We start from the raw sequence: 16,146 nt of genomic DNA, 5'->3' as shown, positions 1-16,146 counted from the left end.
CGGCCAGTTTCCTGGTCTCTGAACTCCCCACCAGACTGGCCTATTAACCTTGCTTATAACATTTGATGGCTTCTCCAGCTCACATCTCCAAACTCTTCCACATTCCTCCTACAAAGCAGTTCAGAACGCCTAGGAGCCACATGGTCAGGTTCCTCATTGTGACCCTACTTCTCAGTACCAGTTTTACGAATAAATTACACTTTCATTGCCGTGACCAAATAACTGGCTGGAGGGAAATTAAGAAGGGGTTTATTTTGGCTCATCGCTTGGGGGATACAGTCCATGATGGCTGGAAAGGACCAGCGGCAAGAGGCTGCTTGCTTATTCCTCAGCAGCTCTGTGTGGGGAGGGGAGCATGGTGGGAAGAGGTGGAGCTCAGCTGCCTCTCTCCTTTCTTACCCAGTGGGCCTTCCTTCCTCAGTTAATCATTTCCAGAAAAGCCTTTACAGACATACCCAAAGGTGTGTCTCGTTAATCTTGTGAGTGCTCTAAGTACTAGAGGTTGTCCCCTCCATGTGCAGGTTCACAAGCTTGGTTGCAGTGACACTTGCCCAAGATGTAGGGCATAAAGATTTACAAATGACCCCACCATCCCTTGGAAAGGAAGCAGCGAGCTACTAGCGTAGGAGGCATAAGCTGGGAGAGCATCCGACTCGGTTTCTACCTCATGTTCTTTCTGCATTTTTGGCTTTGTTTCCTGTTACCCAAAGGCAGCTTGGCCCTGTCTAGGTTTCTGGCTTGCTACGGAAGATTCCCCATGAAGGTACGTGCTCAGGTTGGTGTGTGTAGTAAGTGCTCTCAGAAAGGGTTTCTCTCGGATTTAAGCTGCTGAGCACCTGAGCTCACAAACAGGTTTAAATGCCTCACTGATCTAAGTAACTAAGAAACTCCTCTCCATTTCACAAAGATGAGAGAAAAACCTCAAAGCTCCATCATCAGCTGCAACAAAATTCAGTCTCTAGTAATAGGTAACTCTTTCTGTTTGTGGTCCTCAAACACAAGCTGCTATCAGTTGTGGCCAGGGTTTGTTTAAATGCATACACCTGACTAGATCTCTTCTTTTTCTTATCTATCTATCTATCTATCTATCTATCTATCTATCTATCTATTTAATGTGCATTGGTGTTTTGCCTACATGTAGGTCTCTGTGAGGGTGCCGGATCCCCTGGAACCAGGGTTATAGACAGTTATGAACTGCCATGTGGGTGCTGGGAATTGAACCCGGGTCCTTTGGAAGAGCAGCCAGTGCTCTTAACCTCTGAGCCATCTCTCCAGCCCCTGACTTCATCTCTTCTTGAACTCAACATCAACCACCAAGTTGCTGAGTCCCCAGGTCTGAGGCAGACATTTCTAGGGACTGTGACAATGTTTGGAGCAGCCTGTCTGTGGAAATCGAATAGGACTCACCTCGTAATTTTACATCGTCTGGTAGCTACATTCAAAAGTAAACTAAAGCAAATAAAGGACCTTATGGCAGCCTGGAAGATGGCTCACTGGGTAAAGTACTTGCTACACAAGCCTGACAATCACCTGCCAGAGCCATGATGGCAGGAGAGAACAGACTCCCCTCCAAACTCCACACACCTGTCCCAGGACCAGCATCACCATCACCACCACCACGACAATAATATATAATAACAATAATTTTTTTAAAATTAAACTTTATACAGCGTGTGGTGGCACACAGCTTTAATCCCAGTATTTGGGAGCCAGGGGCAGGCAGATTTGTACATCTGAGGCCAGCCTGGTCTAAACAGTGAGTTCCAGGACAGCCATGGCTACATAGAAAGACCCTGTCTTAGAAAAGAAAGAGGACAGACAGACAGACTTCATAGGCAATGGCTATAGGTGATAATTATGTCAGTAAAGTCCCTGCTGCATAGACCTGAGGACCTGAGCTCAGAACCCCAGCATCCACATAAAAACGCAGCAACATCCTTGGGAGAATAGAGACAGGTGGATGCCTGGAGCTCATTAGCCAGCCAGCCTAGCAAACTAGTGAGCTCCTGGTTCAATAAGACTGTATTAACATATAAGGTAGACAGCAATCCAAAGAGATCCCTGATATTGACCTCCTGCCTCCACACACACATGCATGCACACCCACATGTGCAGCCAAACAAATAAACACTCATACAAACAAGGGAATTTATTTATTTTTAAATGAATATATAAAAATAGTATCAATGTGGTCAATATAAAATGCTCATAGTCATTTAATGAAGAGATAGTCTGAGAAATGCATAGCTAGGCAATTCTTTCATGGTGTAAACATCACAGAATGTACTTCCACAAACCACTGCACAATAAGCTATACAGTATATAGAGAGATTATAGAGATAGTATACATATATGCGTGTATGTATATAGCGATATTGTTTCTGGGGTCATGATAAATAAACAGCACAAAATTAAATCAAGACAAGAGAAAGGACAAACTCAGCAGATGTGGTCAACAGCACCTATGAACAAAACACCTGCAGCCTCACACAGCCATTTCCCAGCACACTTCCGTCTTTGTAAGTAGGCATGCTCCAGAATAGTTATTAAAAGCACGGCAAATACATAAACCAGGAACACAGCCGGTTATCAGCTTTTCAAACTTTATCATACTGATTAGATAGCTGGGTATGCCATTTCCTCATATGACAGGCAAAGCAGTCACACAAACATGTTACCACACACACATGAGCGATGCACTGTGCTCTGACCTTACAATGGCTATGCCACTAGGCTATGAAAAGTTCTCAACCCCACTATGATGTTATAGAGCCATTGAACATGTGTCCATCACTGGCTGAAGCATCATCTCATGGCTCATGGCTGTTTATTAGTGGGCTCTCCTGAATTTTGGGTACTAACTCTTTAAACCTGGCTTAAGAGCATAGCTCCATTTTGACTGGCCACATTCTAAAGGCTCCATTGCCACAGGTGGCTAGGTGCAACCATTTTGAGAGCATTCTATAGGAACTATCACAGAACACTGCTTGGGACTCCAGACTCAGACAATGAGCCCATGCTGGAAGACTGCACTCCTTCAAGGATGTAGTACTGTTACAGTACACACTGGGAAGATTCGATGTCCTCAAATAGGTCCCTAGCTGCAAGGCCCAGCAGCCTGTGCAGGGCCAGCATGGGACCAGCATCTAACTACTCTCAGTGATGGGTTTTTCTTTCTTATTTTTCTTTGTTGTTCTCCTTTCCTTTTATTAACAAATAGGAAATGTCCAGGTGGTGGTGGCACATATCTTTAATCCCAGCACTCGGGAGGCAGAGGCGGGTGGATCTCTGTGAATTCGAGGCCAGCCTGGTCTACAGAATAAGATCTAAAACAGGCACCACACAGAGAAACCCTGTCTCAAAAAACAAAACAAAACAAAAATTAAAAAAAAAACAAATAGGAAATGAAGAAAAAGGCAACTTGGCCTTCTAAGAGATGCAGGAGGTCAGCAGACTGGCCATATACTTCATATATATTCTGGACCAGGCTGGGCATCAGGAGATGACACAGAAGCAGTGAGCAGGGTGGTGAGAGACCAGCTAGAGAGTCCAGTCCTCAGACCAGCCTCTCTGAGATGCAGTCTTGAACCCTTGTCCCATAGAGATGTGGGAACCTTAGGATATATTCATTTTACCATCATCCTTGGACTTATCCAAATTATACTCAAAAATAGTAGGAAAAAACAGCATCTCTTCAGAAAATGTAGATTATTTTCCTCATCCTTATTCCTAAAACATTACAGTGTAACAGCTATTTATGTTCAATTAGACATTATAAGTAATCCAGAGATGCTAGAGGCATCCAGGGCTCACAGGGCTCACAGGTTCTATGAAAATACTACCCTGTTTCAGATGAGGCCCTAGAGCACCCACAGGTTTTGGCATCCACAGGAATCCTGGAAGAAAATGCCTGTGGACAGTGAAGTACAACTCAGATTTCTTTTCTGCTCATACAAACTCAAACCAATGTTTTGTCAACTGTAACCAAGTGAGCTCTGACTCACAGCCTTGGGTCCTTTGATGTGGCTGGAGTGATGTGGCCTGTTGAGGCCAGAGCATGCATGCTGCTGCTTGAATTCCAAGAAGAAGGTTTACAGTAGCATCCCTGCCCGTTCTTCCGGCATCTCCTGCATCTCAGGCAGCATCTGAAATTAGGGATTCAGCTCTATTTTGGGTGGATTTGATTCTGTTTCCTATTTGTGAACAGTTAAGACGTCTATATCCATTTACTCTCAAACATTACCATGTTGACTAGTCCAGGCAGGGCTATAGGGATATTTGCTATAAGTTCCAACTTTCCTATTGGCTTCTAAGTTTTCACTTGGGAAGGAAATCTACTTGTTTTTCTGACCATCACCATTTCCTCCTCTTCTCTTCTGCTCTCTGGAGTTTCAGTGATCCACTGGAAAGGACAGGGCTAGCAAGATGCGGGCATAGTTCAAGTCCTCCTACCCCCTTTCCCAGCCCCTGATATCCTTGTCATAATATCAGGCCAAGAAAGCTCATGGCTCAGAACGGAGAACAGGGAGCCTACCACATGAGTCTGTGCTTCTCCTTAACACTTTCCTATGGCAGAAGCTTCTGAAGCAATGGCCTTTGCTGTTGGAATGGCCAGCATCACACTGTCCCCAGAAACACTCTTGTACCTTCTTTAAATACCGTCCTGACACCCAGCAACTCTATCTAGCCCGGTATAGCAGATCTCTCACCTGGGCCCAGCCAGATAAATGGGTGGAACTAGAAAATATTATCTCAGCCAGGTGGTGGTGGTGGTGGTGGTGGTGGTGGTGGTGGTACACGCCTTTAATCCCAGCCAGCACTCAGGATGGATCTCTGTGAGTTCAAGGCCAGCCTGGTCTACAAAGTGAGTTCCAGGATGGCCAAGACTACACAGAGAAACCCTGTCTCAAACAACAACAACAAAAAACAAACAAACAAAAAGGAAAATATTAAACAAATAATCAAAATATCAAACAAAAATCTTGAGTGAGATAATCCAGACACAGAAAGACAAACAGAGCTAAAGTTCCTAGTTCCAAATATTCAGGTGTGAGTATAAAATCCTCACAGTCCTGCCCTGAAAGTCTGTACCTTACTAAGCCGAGACTCAAAGGCCAGCGAGGTTGAAGACTTGGAACTCTTCATGCCGGAAGGGGTCCCAGGGAGGGGCCGAGTGCGATCAGGGCCATGGCTGCCTGCTTTGGCAACTGGACTCCAGGGCTTGGTGGCACTCCGCATGATGTCCTGGGGAGACCGTCTCTCTGTAGAAGGGTAAAAAGGAAGACACTTGTTTCCAAAACAATACTTGTGAGTGACATGATAAAGCTTTGCAAACTCCATTCACCAAGCTTACAGTTGCTACCACAGAGTGAGTGTTAGGATTTAGCCAGGTATAGAACACTCTGTTCAATCTAAGATGCTACTTTTGCATGCTGCTCATTTTTATACCTCTGAACAGGTGTTTGCCAATTTATTATAATGTATATGCAATATGATTGATATTCTGATATTGCTTTTCAGCAAATGATACCTTATTCTTGTTACAGACACCTAACAGATCCGTGCCACACTATATATCTGTAAACACACACATGCACGCACGCAGTCTAGCAGCTTGCATCAAGATATAAATGCCCCCAAGCTTTGCAGCTTTAGAACTATCAAAACAATCTCCTTAATTTTTAAACACATATAAATGAATTATGGAGAGTTAAATTTCACAGAAATACAAATGACTTCTTTTTGATAAAAATGGATACCATTTAAAAATTAATGAAGTGCATTTTAATTGGTCAGACCTGACATGCAGGGTTATTTCCTTAGTTAAATAATTTATGAAAGAAAAAAATCATTCAAAGTATCAGATTGCAAGGCTAAGCTATGCACATCTTTAATTCCAGTACTCTGGAGGCCAAGGCAGATGTGTCTCTGTGAGTTCAAGACCTGTCTGGTCTACATAACAAGTTCCAGGACAGCTAGGGCTATGTAGAGAAATCCTGTTTCAAGGCGGGGGGAGGGGGGGCAGGGGAGAGAGTAGCAGACTGGAGCTAAAGACCTAGGAGAAAGCTTGACTCTAGGGACAGAAGAGCCAGCAGCCCAAGTCCAGCCATCAGCTGTCATTCATGACCCCTTGTATCCTCCAACCCTCAGCCTCGCTGTCAACAACATCTCAAGGCTGGATCAAAAGTTCCGGTATCTTCGTACAGCCACCCTGCCTCTGTCTATCCCTGTGGGCTCTGGTATGACAAGACACCAAACCCCAGTGTTCTGTCCTCTCAAAGGACACCCACAGATGACAGGCAATTCCTGAAGCCACTCTCTTATGGGGCACAAAGGCTCTGGTTAACCTAGTTAACTCTAGCTGGTGCCAGAGTGGAGGGTCTCCTCTGCCTCATAACATCCTAGGATGCTCTGCAGCCCAGGTCAGGCTGCCACCACCTCATGCTCCTGTCCCTTCCCTGACTGGAAGAAACCATCTCAGCAGACAGTATCTGTCTCTCCACGAGTCACTGGTTCCTCTTCCTGTCTAAGCCAAATGATTACATAGAGACATGTGTCCTATCTAGCAGCAGCTATGTGGATGTGGCTAATGATTAGAGATTCAGCAGTACGGCTTGAGCATGTGCATATGCATAGCATGAACCAGGCCCTAGGTTCCATCCCTAGAACAAGAACACACACACACACACACACACACACACACACACCACACACACATCTGAGTTCATTATTGGTAAAAGAAAGGAAAAAAGAGGGCTACTATTTGTTTTTCATAATTTTTCCTAAGGAATGGCATATGATTTCATTACATGATTCACTCAGAACCTTCTCAGTCTCAGCATGGTTCCAGGTCTTGTGATTCCTTAAAAATTCAGTATTAAAAAAAAAAAAAGGAGCTTATTGCCAATGTATTTTGCTGATGTTTAGCACTGATTATTTTTCTTTCTCGACCCATGCTTTTTCTTTCTGGTTTCCACAGCAACAGTGAAAGAACACTTAGGTTAAGACCTGTGCAGTGACTAATTTCACTGGGATGCTCTCTCCCTTAGTATAGAATGAACTAACGCAGTCCAAACGATTCAAGAGAATCAGTGAATTTTGCCCCCAACCACAAGATACCCAGGAGCATGTCAGGCTGACTCATGCAGATCATTTTATACTTTTATGCTATTAGAACTACTTAGAAATGAGCATTGTAGGGCTTACTGTCTGAAAGCACTAGGTGTGTGCTTTCCAAAACCTGCCAAAGTTACCCTTAAAATAAAAATGCCTTTAATCTACTCCCCAGAAAAGAAAACTATGAAGCTAGAAGCAGCAGGAAAAGGATGGACATTTTCCCTGTCAATCATTCTCTTGACATTTTAGGAGGACTCAATCAGTTAATCAATCAGTATTGATCCAAATTCAAATATATAAGCTCGGCTCTTAATTTCTGGAACAGATCTGATGGGCTGGATGGAGTTTAACTTTTTTTTTTTTTTTTTTAAAAATCAGTAGGTTTCTTGCTGTGTTTTAAAATTCTCTGGTCACTTCTTGCCATATCACTTTATGTACTCTCCTCAGATGTTCTGAATTTGATAAAGTTGTTCACAAATAAATGTCCCTAGGTAAGGCATCCACACTACCTTCTCTGAGAGCCTGTCATTCTGTTCCCTTATATTGTCTTCACTGGACTCTGTTCTCCCTGCCGTGCTTACCCACCCGCTAGCCTCTTTCCTTCCAAGTCCATCTTTCAGAAGTCAAAATGCTCAATAGTGAATCATTAATGTCCTACCCGCCATAACCAAGAGTCATTTCCAATGATGAGAGCAGAATATCAAAACTGGCAGTTTAGAGGTAGAAACTACCATTCTTGCCCTCGGCCATAGAGCCAACAATGTCTTTGGTCTTGTCCTGGCTAGAGGCCAGAAATGCCAGAAGGGGGCTCTGTTTCCTGGTCTGGTTTCTTATCAGTTTTCTTCTTTTACACAGTTGGAATGAGCCCTATTGCCTAGAAACTATACGTGAAGACATAATTGAAACTATGAAGCATATAGACACCTCATAGGTAGGCCAACTGGACTGACCAGCTCACCTCCCCGTGCAGTTTCTGCTCTAAGTTCTACAAGAAGCCCTTAGCCTAGCAGCTTGATGGTACCCCATTTTCTGGGACTCCCTCCTGCTAGGGAGCTCTGCCTTCCTTTTTTCTCTTAAGTTCCCACCTAAAATCCTATACTAACACTGCTCTCTAAACTCAACCTCCCATTATCTGTGAATTTCATTCTTTGAGTTCATGAGAAAAGGGAACCAGAAGCCATTGGTGAAGGATAGCTGTGCTGTTCATTGGTCTGTCTGGTACCTTAGCTCTACAAACTAGGCACACGTGAGGTGGGAAATCCTCCATCACTTTTAAGGACCTTCGCTGCTTTGTGTTTTACAAGTAGGGCAAATGCCAGATGGGATGTCCAGGAGTAACCTCTCACCATCAGCATAGAGAATTGACAACTCAGCTCTGTGAGATCCAAACAGTCATGGCAAGGAGTAAGTGAGGAAGGAGGATCAGTCCCTGTGCTGCCTGATGGAAAGGCCGCCGTAGCATCTGTCCCTCAGGCTCCGTGTCTTAGGAACTTATTTAATTTCACCCTGTCCTCTACTCCAACCCTAATGAAGGTCCTCTCTGTGTCCTGGAATCCTGGCAGTCCCTGGCCACTCCTAGCCTGGGGCTCTTCTGAAATGGACTTGAGAGAGATGTATCCCCTGAGCTGTCTGTATAGCTCAGGCTAACGTTGGCCTTGCCTTCTCTTCTCTTGCAGGAAGGAAGGCCTCCTGCAGGACAGGGATCAGGTGCACTCCAGGCCCATCCTGTCCACAGGCTTCCACCCACCCAGCCTCCCATTGCTTCTATTGCCACCCGTCCCCCTGCCCCAGCACCCACCCTAGCCCTGGATCTCCGACACACAGAGAACCAGCTAGCTCCATAAATGCTGCAGTGACTGGTAGCAGCTATCCCATTCCACTTTGAGTAGAAGGTGCTGGCAAATGCCCCGTGTGGATGGTTCCTTAAATTACCTCAACCCTGGGAGGTGATGTCTTGTGCTATAGTCGGAATATTGAGTATCCCCCAAATTCACATGGTGAAACCGCAGCCCCAGTGTGGTACTGTCGGGAAGTTGGACATCTGGGAGACAACTGGGTCAGGAGAACAGAGGTCTTTCAAAAGGGACTATTGCTGTCCTTACAGAAATGGCCGAGTGAACATTTTTGCCCTTCTATGAAGTGGGGACACATGAGAAGGTGACACCATGACCAGAGAGAGAGCTCTCATTAGACATTGAATCTGCTGGCCCTGATCTCAGGCTTGCCAGCCTCCACAACTGTGAGCAGTAACTTTCGGATCTTTATGAGGTATCCACGTTAGCTCTAACAAACTATAGAAGATGAAATTTCCTTTGACTCAGTGAGGTCAAAGCTACTTGCCTAGAACACAGAACTCATCTGCAGCCAAGATTGAAACCAGGGGTGGACAGGCCATCTGGATAACCTCTGCCTGCATGAGAAACAGGAAGGCTGTGGATCAAATCCCCCAGGAGGTCTAGCTCCTCGATGACGGGGAACCTGGGCATGGCTGAACTCTGTGCCTCTCATCGTCAGATGGCATTACAAAGTGGCAACTTCACAAACCAGTGAAGGACTAAAGAGAAGATGTGCATCACATGCAGGGCACACAGAAGACTCTTCACAGATACGAGCTGTCTTCTATCAACTATGTCAATCAGGCCACTGCTTATTAGCTCAACAATACACAGCCACCAATCAATTAAATCTTCAGGACTGTAGGCGGCCAGGCATACCAGGCAAATGTTCTTCCTGTATACAGAACAGCCTGTTTTCATCTGGAAATATGGACCCGGAGAAGCAGAGAGGAAAATAAACACAGAGGTGGACGCCTTACAGTCTTAGGTTCGGTTTTAGAAAATCTGGGCTGCCGCAAGATAAACACAGGTGGGCACAGTCGCTGAGTAATGGCTCTCTCCCGAATGTGAATTAGTAACAGAAAGAGAAATAGGTGGCCTCTGGCCAAGCACAGAGTAGCCAGAAGGAAAAAGAGTTTCTAGCCTTAATTCTCTGATTTCTTAAAGTCCTCATAAACAATACAAAGGGCCGAATCAATTAAGGTATTGCTGTTGAATTTAGGGACTCGAAAGAAGGGATGGGAGACGGAAGGAGGGCGTGGGGGGAGGGTCTTCCCAGGAGTGATTTCTTTTTAAAATGTTAAGCATTTTACTGTGATGCCAAGCTTCATTCCTGTTCAGAACAGTGTATGACTTCCGTTTTAACCATCTCCCATGAACCGCACAGCATAAAGCAGCGAAGGAAGGAGAAAGGGAGGCAGGTGGAGAGGAGGGTGTATGCAACAGTGGACTGCAAAGGTTTAGGAACTGTGATCTTCCCAACGTGTTCTGGGGTTAGCTGGGGGGCTTATCTCTATTTCCCTTTTAAGGCAAGAAAACTGGAAGGCGACCGGGAAAGCACTCTGGATGAACAGAAAATAACGAGTCTCCAAGAGTGGGAGGGCATTCGGGTCTCAGCTGCAAGCACAATAAGCTGTAGGAAGCAGAAAGTTAAAGCATTCAATCTGGAGAACTAAGAAAATAGGAGTGTGCGCATAGCTCAATTACCATGGGACCTGGCAGGAAGTGCAGCGCCAGGGATCAACATGCTGAAAATATCTAGCCAAAGACTATTAGGACAGTATTAAATTTGCTCCAGACACTTGGATGGGCCCGTTCCAGGCCTGAGATAATTCTGCCCCCAGGGCACACAAGGCATCCACAATGGCACACCTTGGGGTGCCCCCGCACAGAGGTTAGAGGTGCCATTGGGCATCCTCCCCACCAAAGCATCTAAGCCAAAATGTCAGTGATGTGGTGGGGTGGGGGGGAGAAGCAGTGTCGGGGTCGCAGGGTCTTGGGCAGGCACCTGCTGAGCTTCCCATGGAACACAGAACTGTGAACTGCCCTCAGACTTCAGTGGCTGTCACAGGAAATGCTTCCCAAAATGATTGTTTCCTGTAGCTGGGAGATGAAAGAAATCATCCCAACGGCCTCAAATGCCTTCGCGGTCAGTAGGGAAAAGAAAAGCTTTCCACACAGCATCAGAAGAGACGCTGAAAGCTAGGGCTCCCTGGCCCCACCCGCAGACAGAAGCTACAGGGGAGCATCTGGAGCGTTGGCATGTCACAAACAAAAAATTAATGCTGTCAGGAGCTCAGAAGTCACGGCGCTCTGCCAAGGGTGGGAACCAAAAGTAACAACAGAGACAGGGTTACAACCTGGAATGAGAAACCAAGGCGGGGGCAGTCAGGACTATGAAATGCAGGTGGCGGAGGCCGTAATCTGCAGCTATACTGAGATCGAGTGTTCAGAACAACTAGTCTGGGGTGTCCTTCTGGCTCCAGAGCCAAGCCAAGAAGCTGGCAGCCTGTAGAGTGGGGTGACCACTAATGGGCAGTTATTTCCTTACTTATCATGTGGCTTCACATCAGAGACTTGAAGTGAGTGAGACAAAGCTGCAGGAAAAGGAGAAGGAAATATAATCCCTCAAGAGCCCTTTCTCTGGGAACAGTTTCAAAGAACACACGGCAGAAGAACAAAGCGAGATGAAGAAGAAGAGAGGGAGCTGGAGGCTTTCATGCTTATTCAGGCTGAAGCATCCTGAGTCATATTTGTTCCGTCCTGGTTTGGGGCATCTGGTGCAGGCCTCCACCTCTGCTTGGAATGCCTGCTGGGAAACTGAGTGGAGCTATGAGGAATGAGGGCATGTTTGCAGAACCCCAGGGCTATTAGCCTGGGCACCTCTAGCCTGCAGGGGTCAGTGGAGGAGGCAGTTAGGACCCAGAGGGAGCTGGACCAGGATCCAGAGGGCGCAGAGGATGCAGCTGGGGGAAAGAACCCCTCATAGAAGGCACCTCTCCCCTCCCCACAGGGTGCCAGCGAGGCTGGAGTGTGAGCCCAGTGTCTCTGGTGGCCTTGCATGGCACAAACACAGGAAACCAAGGACACCCGCCCAGCTCCTTTGGCTAGCTCCCTTAAACACTACCTTCCAAAGTGAACTTAAGTCTTCTCTCCCTAGAATCTGTTTCTCTAGCCACAAAGGGCTCCTCAGGGCTCCTAGGCAGTCTGTCCCCTTACCCACCTGCCCAATAGATCTGCAGACCTACCCAGAGGGCATCCTCGTGGGGACTGCCTGTTTACCACAGGCTTTAGCAGAGTCCTGAACAGCTCCTCATAACCAGTCTCACCCCCGACGTCTCCGTTTGTCTTCGGCACCGTCTTTCTTTGGGCCACCCAGTCTCAGCCCTCAGGATCATTTTGGACTCTGCCCTGGGCTCTCATTTCTCAAATCCACAGCAGGACACATGGGCAGACCAGGCCCCTGCAGTGTTTCTGATGGGCCTTTATACCCAGCAGAAACCTCTGCCAACACCCCTCTTGCCTTCTTGTATCCCTGCCAGACTTCTACAGGTTCAGGTGGCATCAGTCACTTTCTCTTTAAAAAACCCGTCACGTTTCCTTGTTTTTTTGTTTTTGTTTTTGTTTTTCGAGACAGGGTTTCTCTGTGTAGCTTTGCGCCGTTCCTGGATCTTGCTCTGTAGACCAGGCTGGCCTCGAACTCACAAAGATCCGCCTGCCTCTGCCTCCCGAGTGCTGGGATTAAAGGCATGTGCCACCACCACCCGGCCCTTTCCTTATTTTTAAGCTGGTATTTATCAACACCATGCGCCAGTACAATGAGCCACATTTCCTTTTACTATCTCTCGTGTTCCTGACTCCCTTGCCAGGAGTCACCAACATCTACAGTTGGCACATCGGAACTAGGGAGTAAGAAGACTTGCTGTGGGATGTTCTGTATGGCAAATGTGTTGCTAATTAGTCAATAAATAAAACACTGATTGGCCATTGGCTAGGCAGGAAGTGTAGGCGGGACAAGGAGGAGAATAAAGCTGGGAAGTGGAAGGCTGAGTCAGAGAGACACTGCCAGCCGCCATGATGACAAACAGCATGTGAAGATGCCGGTAAGCCACGAGCCATGTGGCAAGGTACAGATTTATAGAAATGGATTAATTTAAGCTGTAAGAACAGTTAGCAAGAAGCCTGCCACGGCCATACAGCTTGTAACCAATATAAGTCTCTGTGTTTACTTGGTCGGGTCAGAGCGGCTGTGGGACTGGCAGGTGAGAGAGATTTGTCCTGACTGTGGGCCAGGCAGGAAAACTCTAGCTACAAAGACTAACTCCCTAAGGCTGGCCAAGCAGTGCCACCTTCTACTGTGCCCCTAATCCTGGGCCGCTGTTCCTCCTCACTGGCTGCCTTAGTCCATTCCAGGCATTACAACATAATACATCACGGGGCTGGGGTGCACCTCGGGTGTAGAGTGCTTGCTTGGCATGTATGAGGCCCTGGTTCAAGCCCCAGCAGCGCTAAAAGGGAAAATAAAACAAAAACCCCTTACACTGGGTAGTTAAGGGGCATTTTTATTTGTGAGGGCGTTTCCAGACACGGGGCACATGCGGGAACACAAATGGGGGGAAACCATTCTGAGTGGGTGGCGCCATCCAATAGGCTGAGAGTCTGAGGGGACAGACGTGGAAAAAGGAAGCCAGCAGGTGCCGGTGCCTCCTCTGACACACACTCCTGGCACTACGGTGCTCTGCCAAAAGCAATTTAGCCAACCAACCATGCCTGGAACCTCTGACGCCAGGACCCAAAATAAGCCTTTCCTCTCTCCTAGTCAGGGTCACTATTGATGTGAAGAGACACCATGACCAAAGCAACTTGGGGAGGAAAGGTTTTTATTCAGCTTACACTTCCAGATGACTATCCATCACTGAGGCTTTGAAGTCAGAGCAGGAACTCAAACAGACCAGGGATCCAGAGGAAGGAGCTGATTGATGCAGAGGCCGTGGATGGGTGCTGCTTACCGGCTGTCTCCTCATGGCTTGCTCAGCCTGCTTTCTTATAGAAGTCAGGACCACCAGCTCAGGGGTGGTCCCATCTACAACAGGCTTGGCCCTTCCTCGTCAATCACTAATAAAGAAAATGTCCTACAGGATTGATTGCAGCCCAATCTTTTGGTTTGGTTTGGTTTGGGAAGGGTTGTTTTTTTGGAGACAAGGTTTCTCTGTGTAGCTTTGGCTGTCCTGGAACTCACTCTGTAGACCAGGCTGGCCTCAAACTCACAGAGGAGGCCTGCTTCTGCCTCCCGAGTGCTGGGAACATGTGCCACCACCGCCACTGCCACCACCACCACCACCACCACCACCACCACCACCACCACCACCACCTGCCTGGCCTGCAGCCCAATCCTATGGAGACATTTTATCAGTTGGGACTCTTTCCTCTCAGATGACTCTAGCCTGTGTCAAGTTGACATAAAATTACCCAGCATAGTCTCTTAAATTGTTTACCTCAGGTGTTTTTGTGACAGTAATGGAATACCTAGCTCACAAGGGGGCTGGGGCTGTTGTTCAGCAATAGAGTGCATGCTTACCATTTACACCCAAGACCCTGGGTCCAAGCCCTAGCAAAGAAACACACACACACACACACACACACACACACACACACACACACACACACTACATTGTGTCACATCCTACACAGAACATGCTGGCCTCTCACTTCTCATTGCATTTGGAATATAAAGCCAAGCCCTGGTCATGACCCCCACGGTCTTAGGCCATGTCCAGCTCTCTACCTTGATCCCAGTGTTAGACAGCTCCTGCTCACTCCATTTCAGCCAAACAAGTTACTTCATCTCCTTGAGACATCTGCTCTCTCCCAGTGAACTCTGTGCCTGCTGCTCCCCCATGCCTGCTGCTCTCCCGTGCCTGCTGCTCCCCCTGGGCCTGCTGCTCCCCCTGGGCCTGCTGCTCCCCCATGTGAATGTCCCCCAGATGCTCACATTTCAGGGCTGCTCATCCTGGCCCCCATCTCTGTTTAAGAACACTTCCTCTGAGAAGTTCTACAATAGTTCTCCCACCTAACTGACGGTCCCCAGTTTCTCTTTAAAGCCTTTATTGACAAACCACAACTATTGCTGCCATTGATCACCTCGCACTGTGCCCCACCCCTATCACATGGTGCTAATCTCTGGTTGTGAATGCACATGGAAGGTCTGTGTGTTGAAGGCCTGGTCTCCAGCCTGTGTTCCTACTGGGACATGGTGAGACCTTCCTGAAAAAACACGTCACTGGGAACATGCCCTGGATAGGGACATTGGGACTTTGGCCCCTCCCTCCTCTCTCTTTGCTTCCTGGACACTAAATGGACAGCTTCCTCTGCCACATGCTCCTATCACGCTGTGCTGAGCTGCCACAGACCCAAAAGTAATAGGGCCACGCAATCACAGCCTAAAAGAGGATGTGCAGGTGAGTGGCTCCCTGTTCTTGCCCCATTCAGCTCTCAAGCTCCCAGAAGGCACACAGGCCTGGCATAGGGCCCTGCAGTGGGACGGGGTCACTAACTAAGGGACCTAAGGACAGGGTGCTGAATTAGCGGGTAAGAACAAAGCGGAACTAGAAAGCAGGAGCAAGCCTCTTCTGGAAGACTTAGGAAAGTCTCCGACAATCACCCAGAAGGCAGCCCAAACTGCTCTCTGAACAAGAACGCTGTTGCTAAAGATCTGGTGTTCTGGTACCTTCGGCAGCAGTAATATCCACGTGGATACGCATCCGTGTACATCATAAAACTTAATTCCACTAACTCATTATTGGCAAGGTGGCTCAAAGGGTGAGGACACCTCCCACCAGGACCGACCAGCTGAATTTCATCCCCGGATCCCACACAATGGAAGGAGAGAACCGACTCCCACAGTTGCCCTCTGACCTTCACAGGTACACCAGTCTGCAACACACACACACACAGCCTCCCACAACGCACACACAGAGGTAAGAAAAATACTGAAAGAAAGTGGTTCCTAAAGTGAGTCAGTGCCAAATCTCTAAAATAACCCACGGTTCCTTATCGTTGCAACAATTTACAGTTTACGGGGTTTTAAAAGTTCTTTTTTGAATTACATTTTTATCTGTTGGTGTAAGGACAGGCCACGGTGCATGCCTTGAGGTCAGAGGACAGCTTTCAGGAATCTATCCTCTTCTTCCATCGT

General features: G+C 47.2%; 1 protein-coding gene across 2 annotated transcripts in view; it reads right to left on the bottom strand.

Annotated features, from left to right (window-relative positions):
• The window catches only part of Specc1 (sperm antigen with calponin homology and coiled-coil domains 1), a 206,036-nt gene extending 200,781 nt beyond the window's left edge, over nt 1–5,255 (bottom strand). For both annotated transcript variants that reach the window (XM_059270864.1, XM_059270863.1), the window contains exon 1: nt 5,092–5,255. In XM_059270864.1, the coding sequence (XP_059126847.1) occupies nt 5,092–5,238 (147 nt within the window). In that variant the 5' untranslated portion in view covers nt 5,239–5,255. The remainder of the gene's footprint in view (nt 1–5,091) is intronic.
• Between the last annotated feature and the right edge of the window lie 10,891 nt (nt 5,256–16,146).

This window comes from Peromyscus eremicus, chromosome 8a (genome assembly GCF_949786415.1).
Source record: "Peromyscus eremicus chromosome 8a, PerEre_H2_v1, whole genome shotgun sequence".
In the NCBI taxonomy this organism is placed as follows: domain Eukaryota; kingdom Metazoa; phylum Chordata; class Mammalia; order Rodentia; family Cricetidae; genus Peromyscus; species Peromyscus eremicus.
Note: the sequence above shows the minus strand (reverse complement) of the source record. Positions and strands in the feature narration are given on the sequence as shown.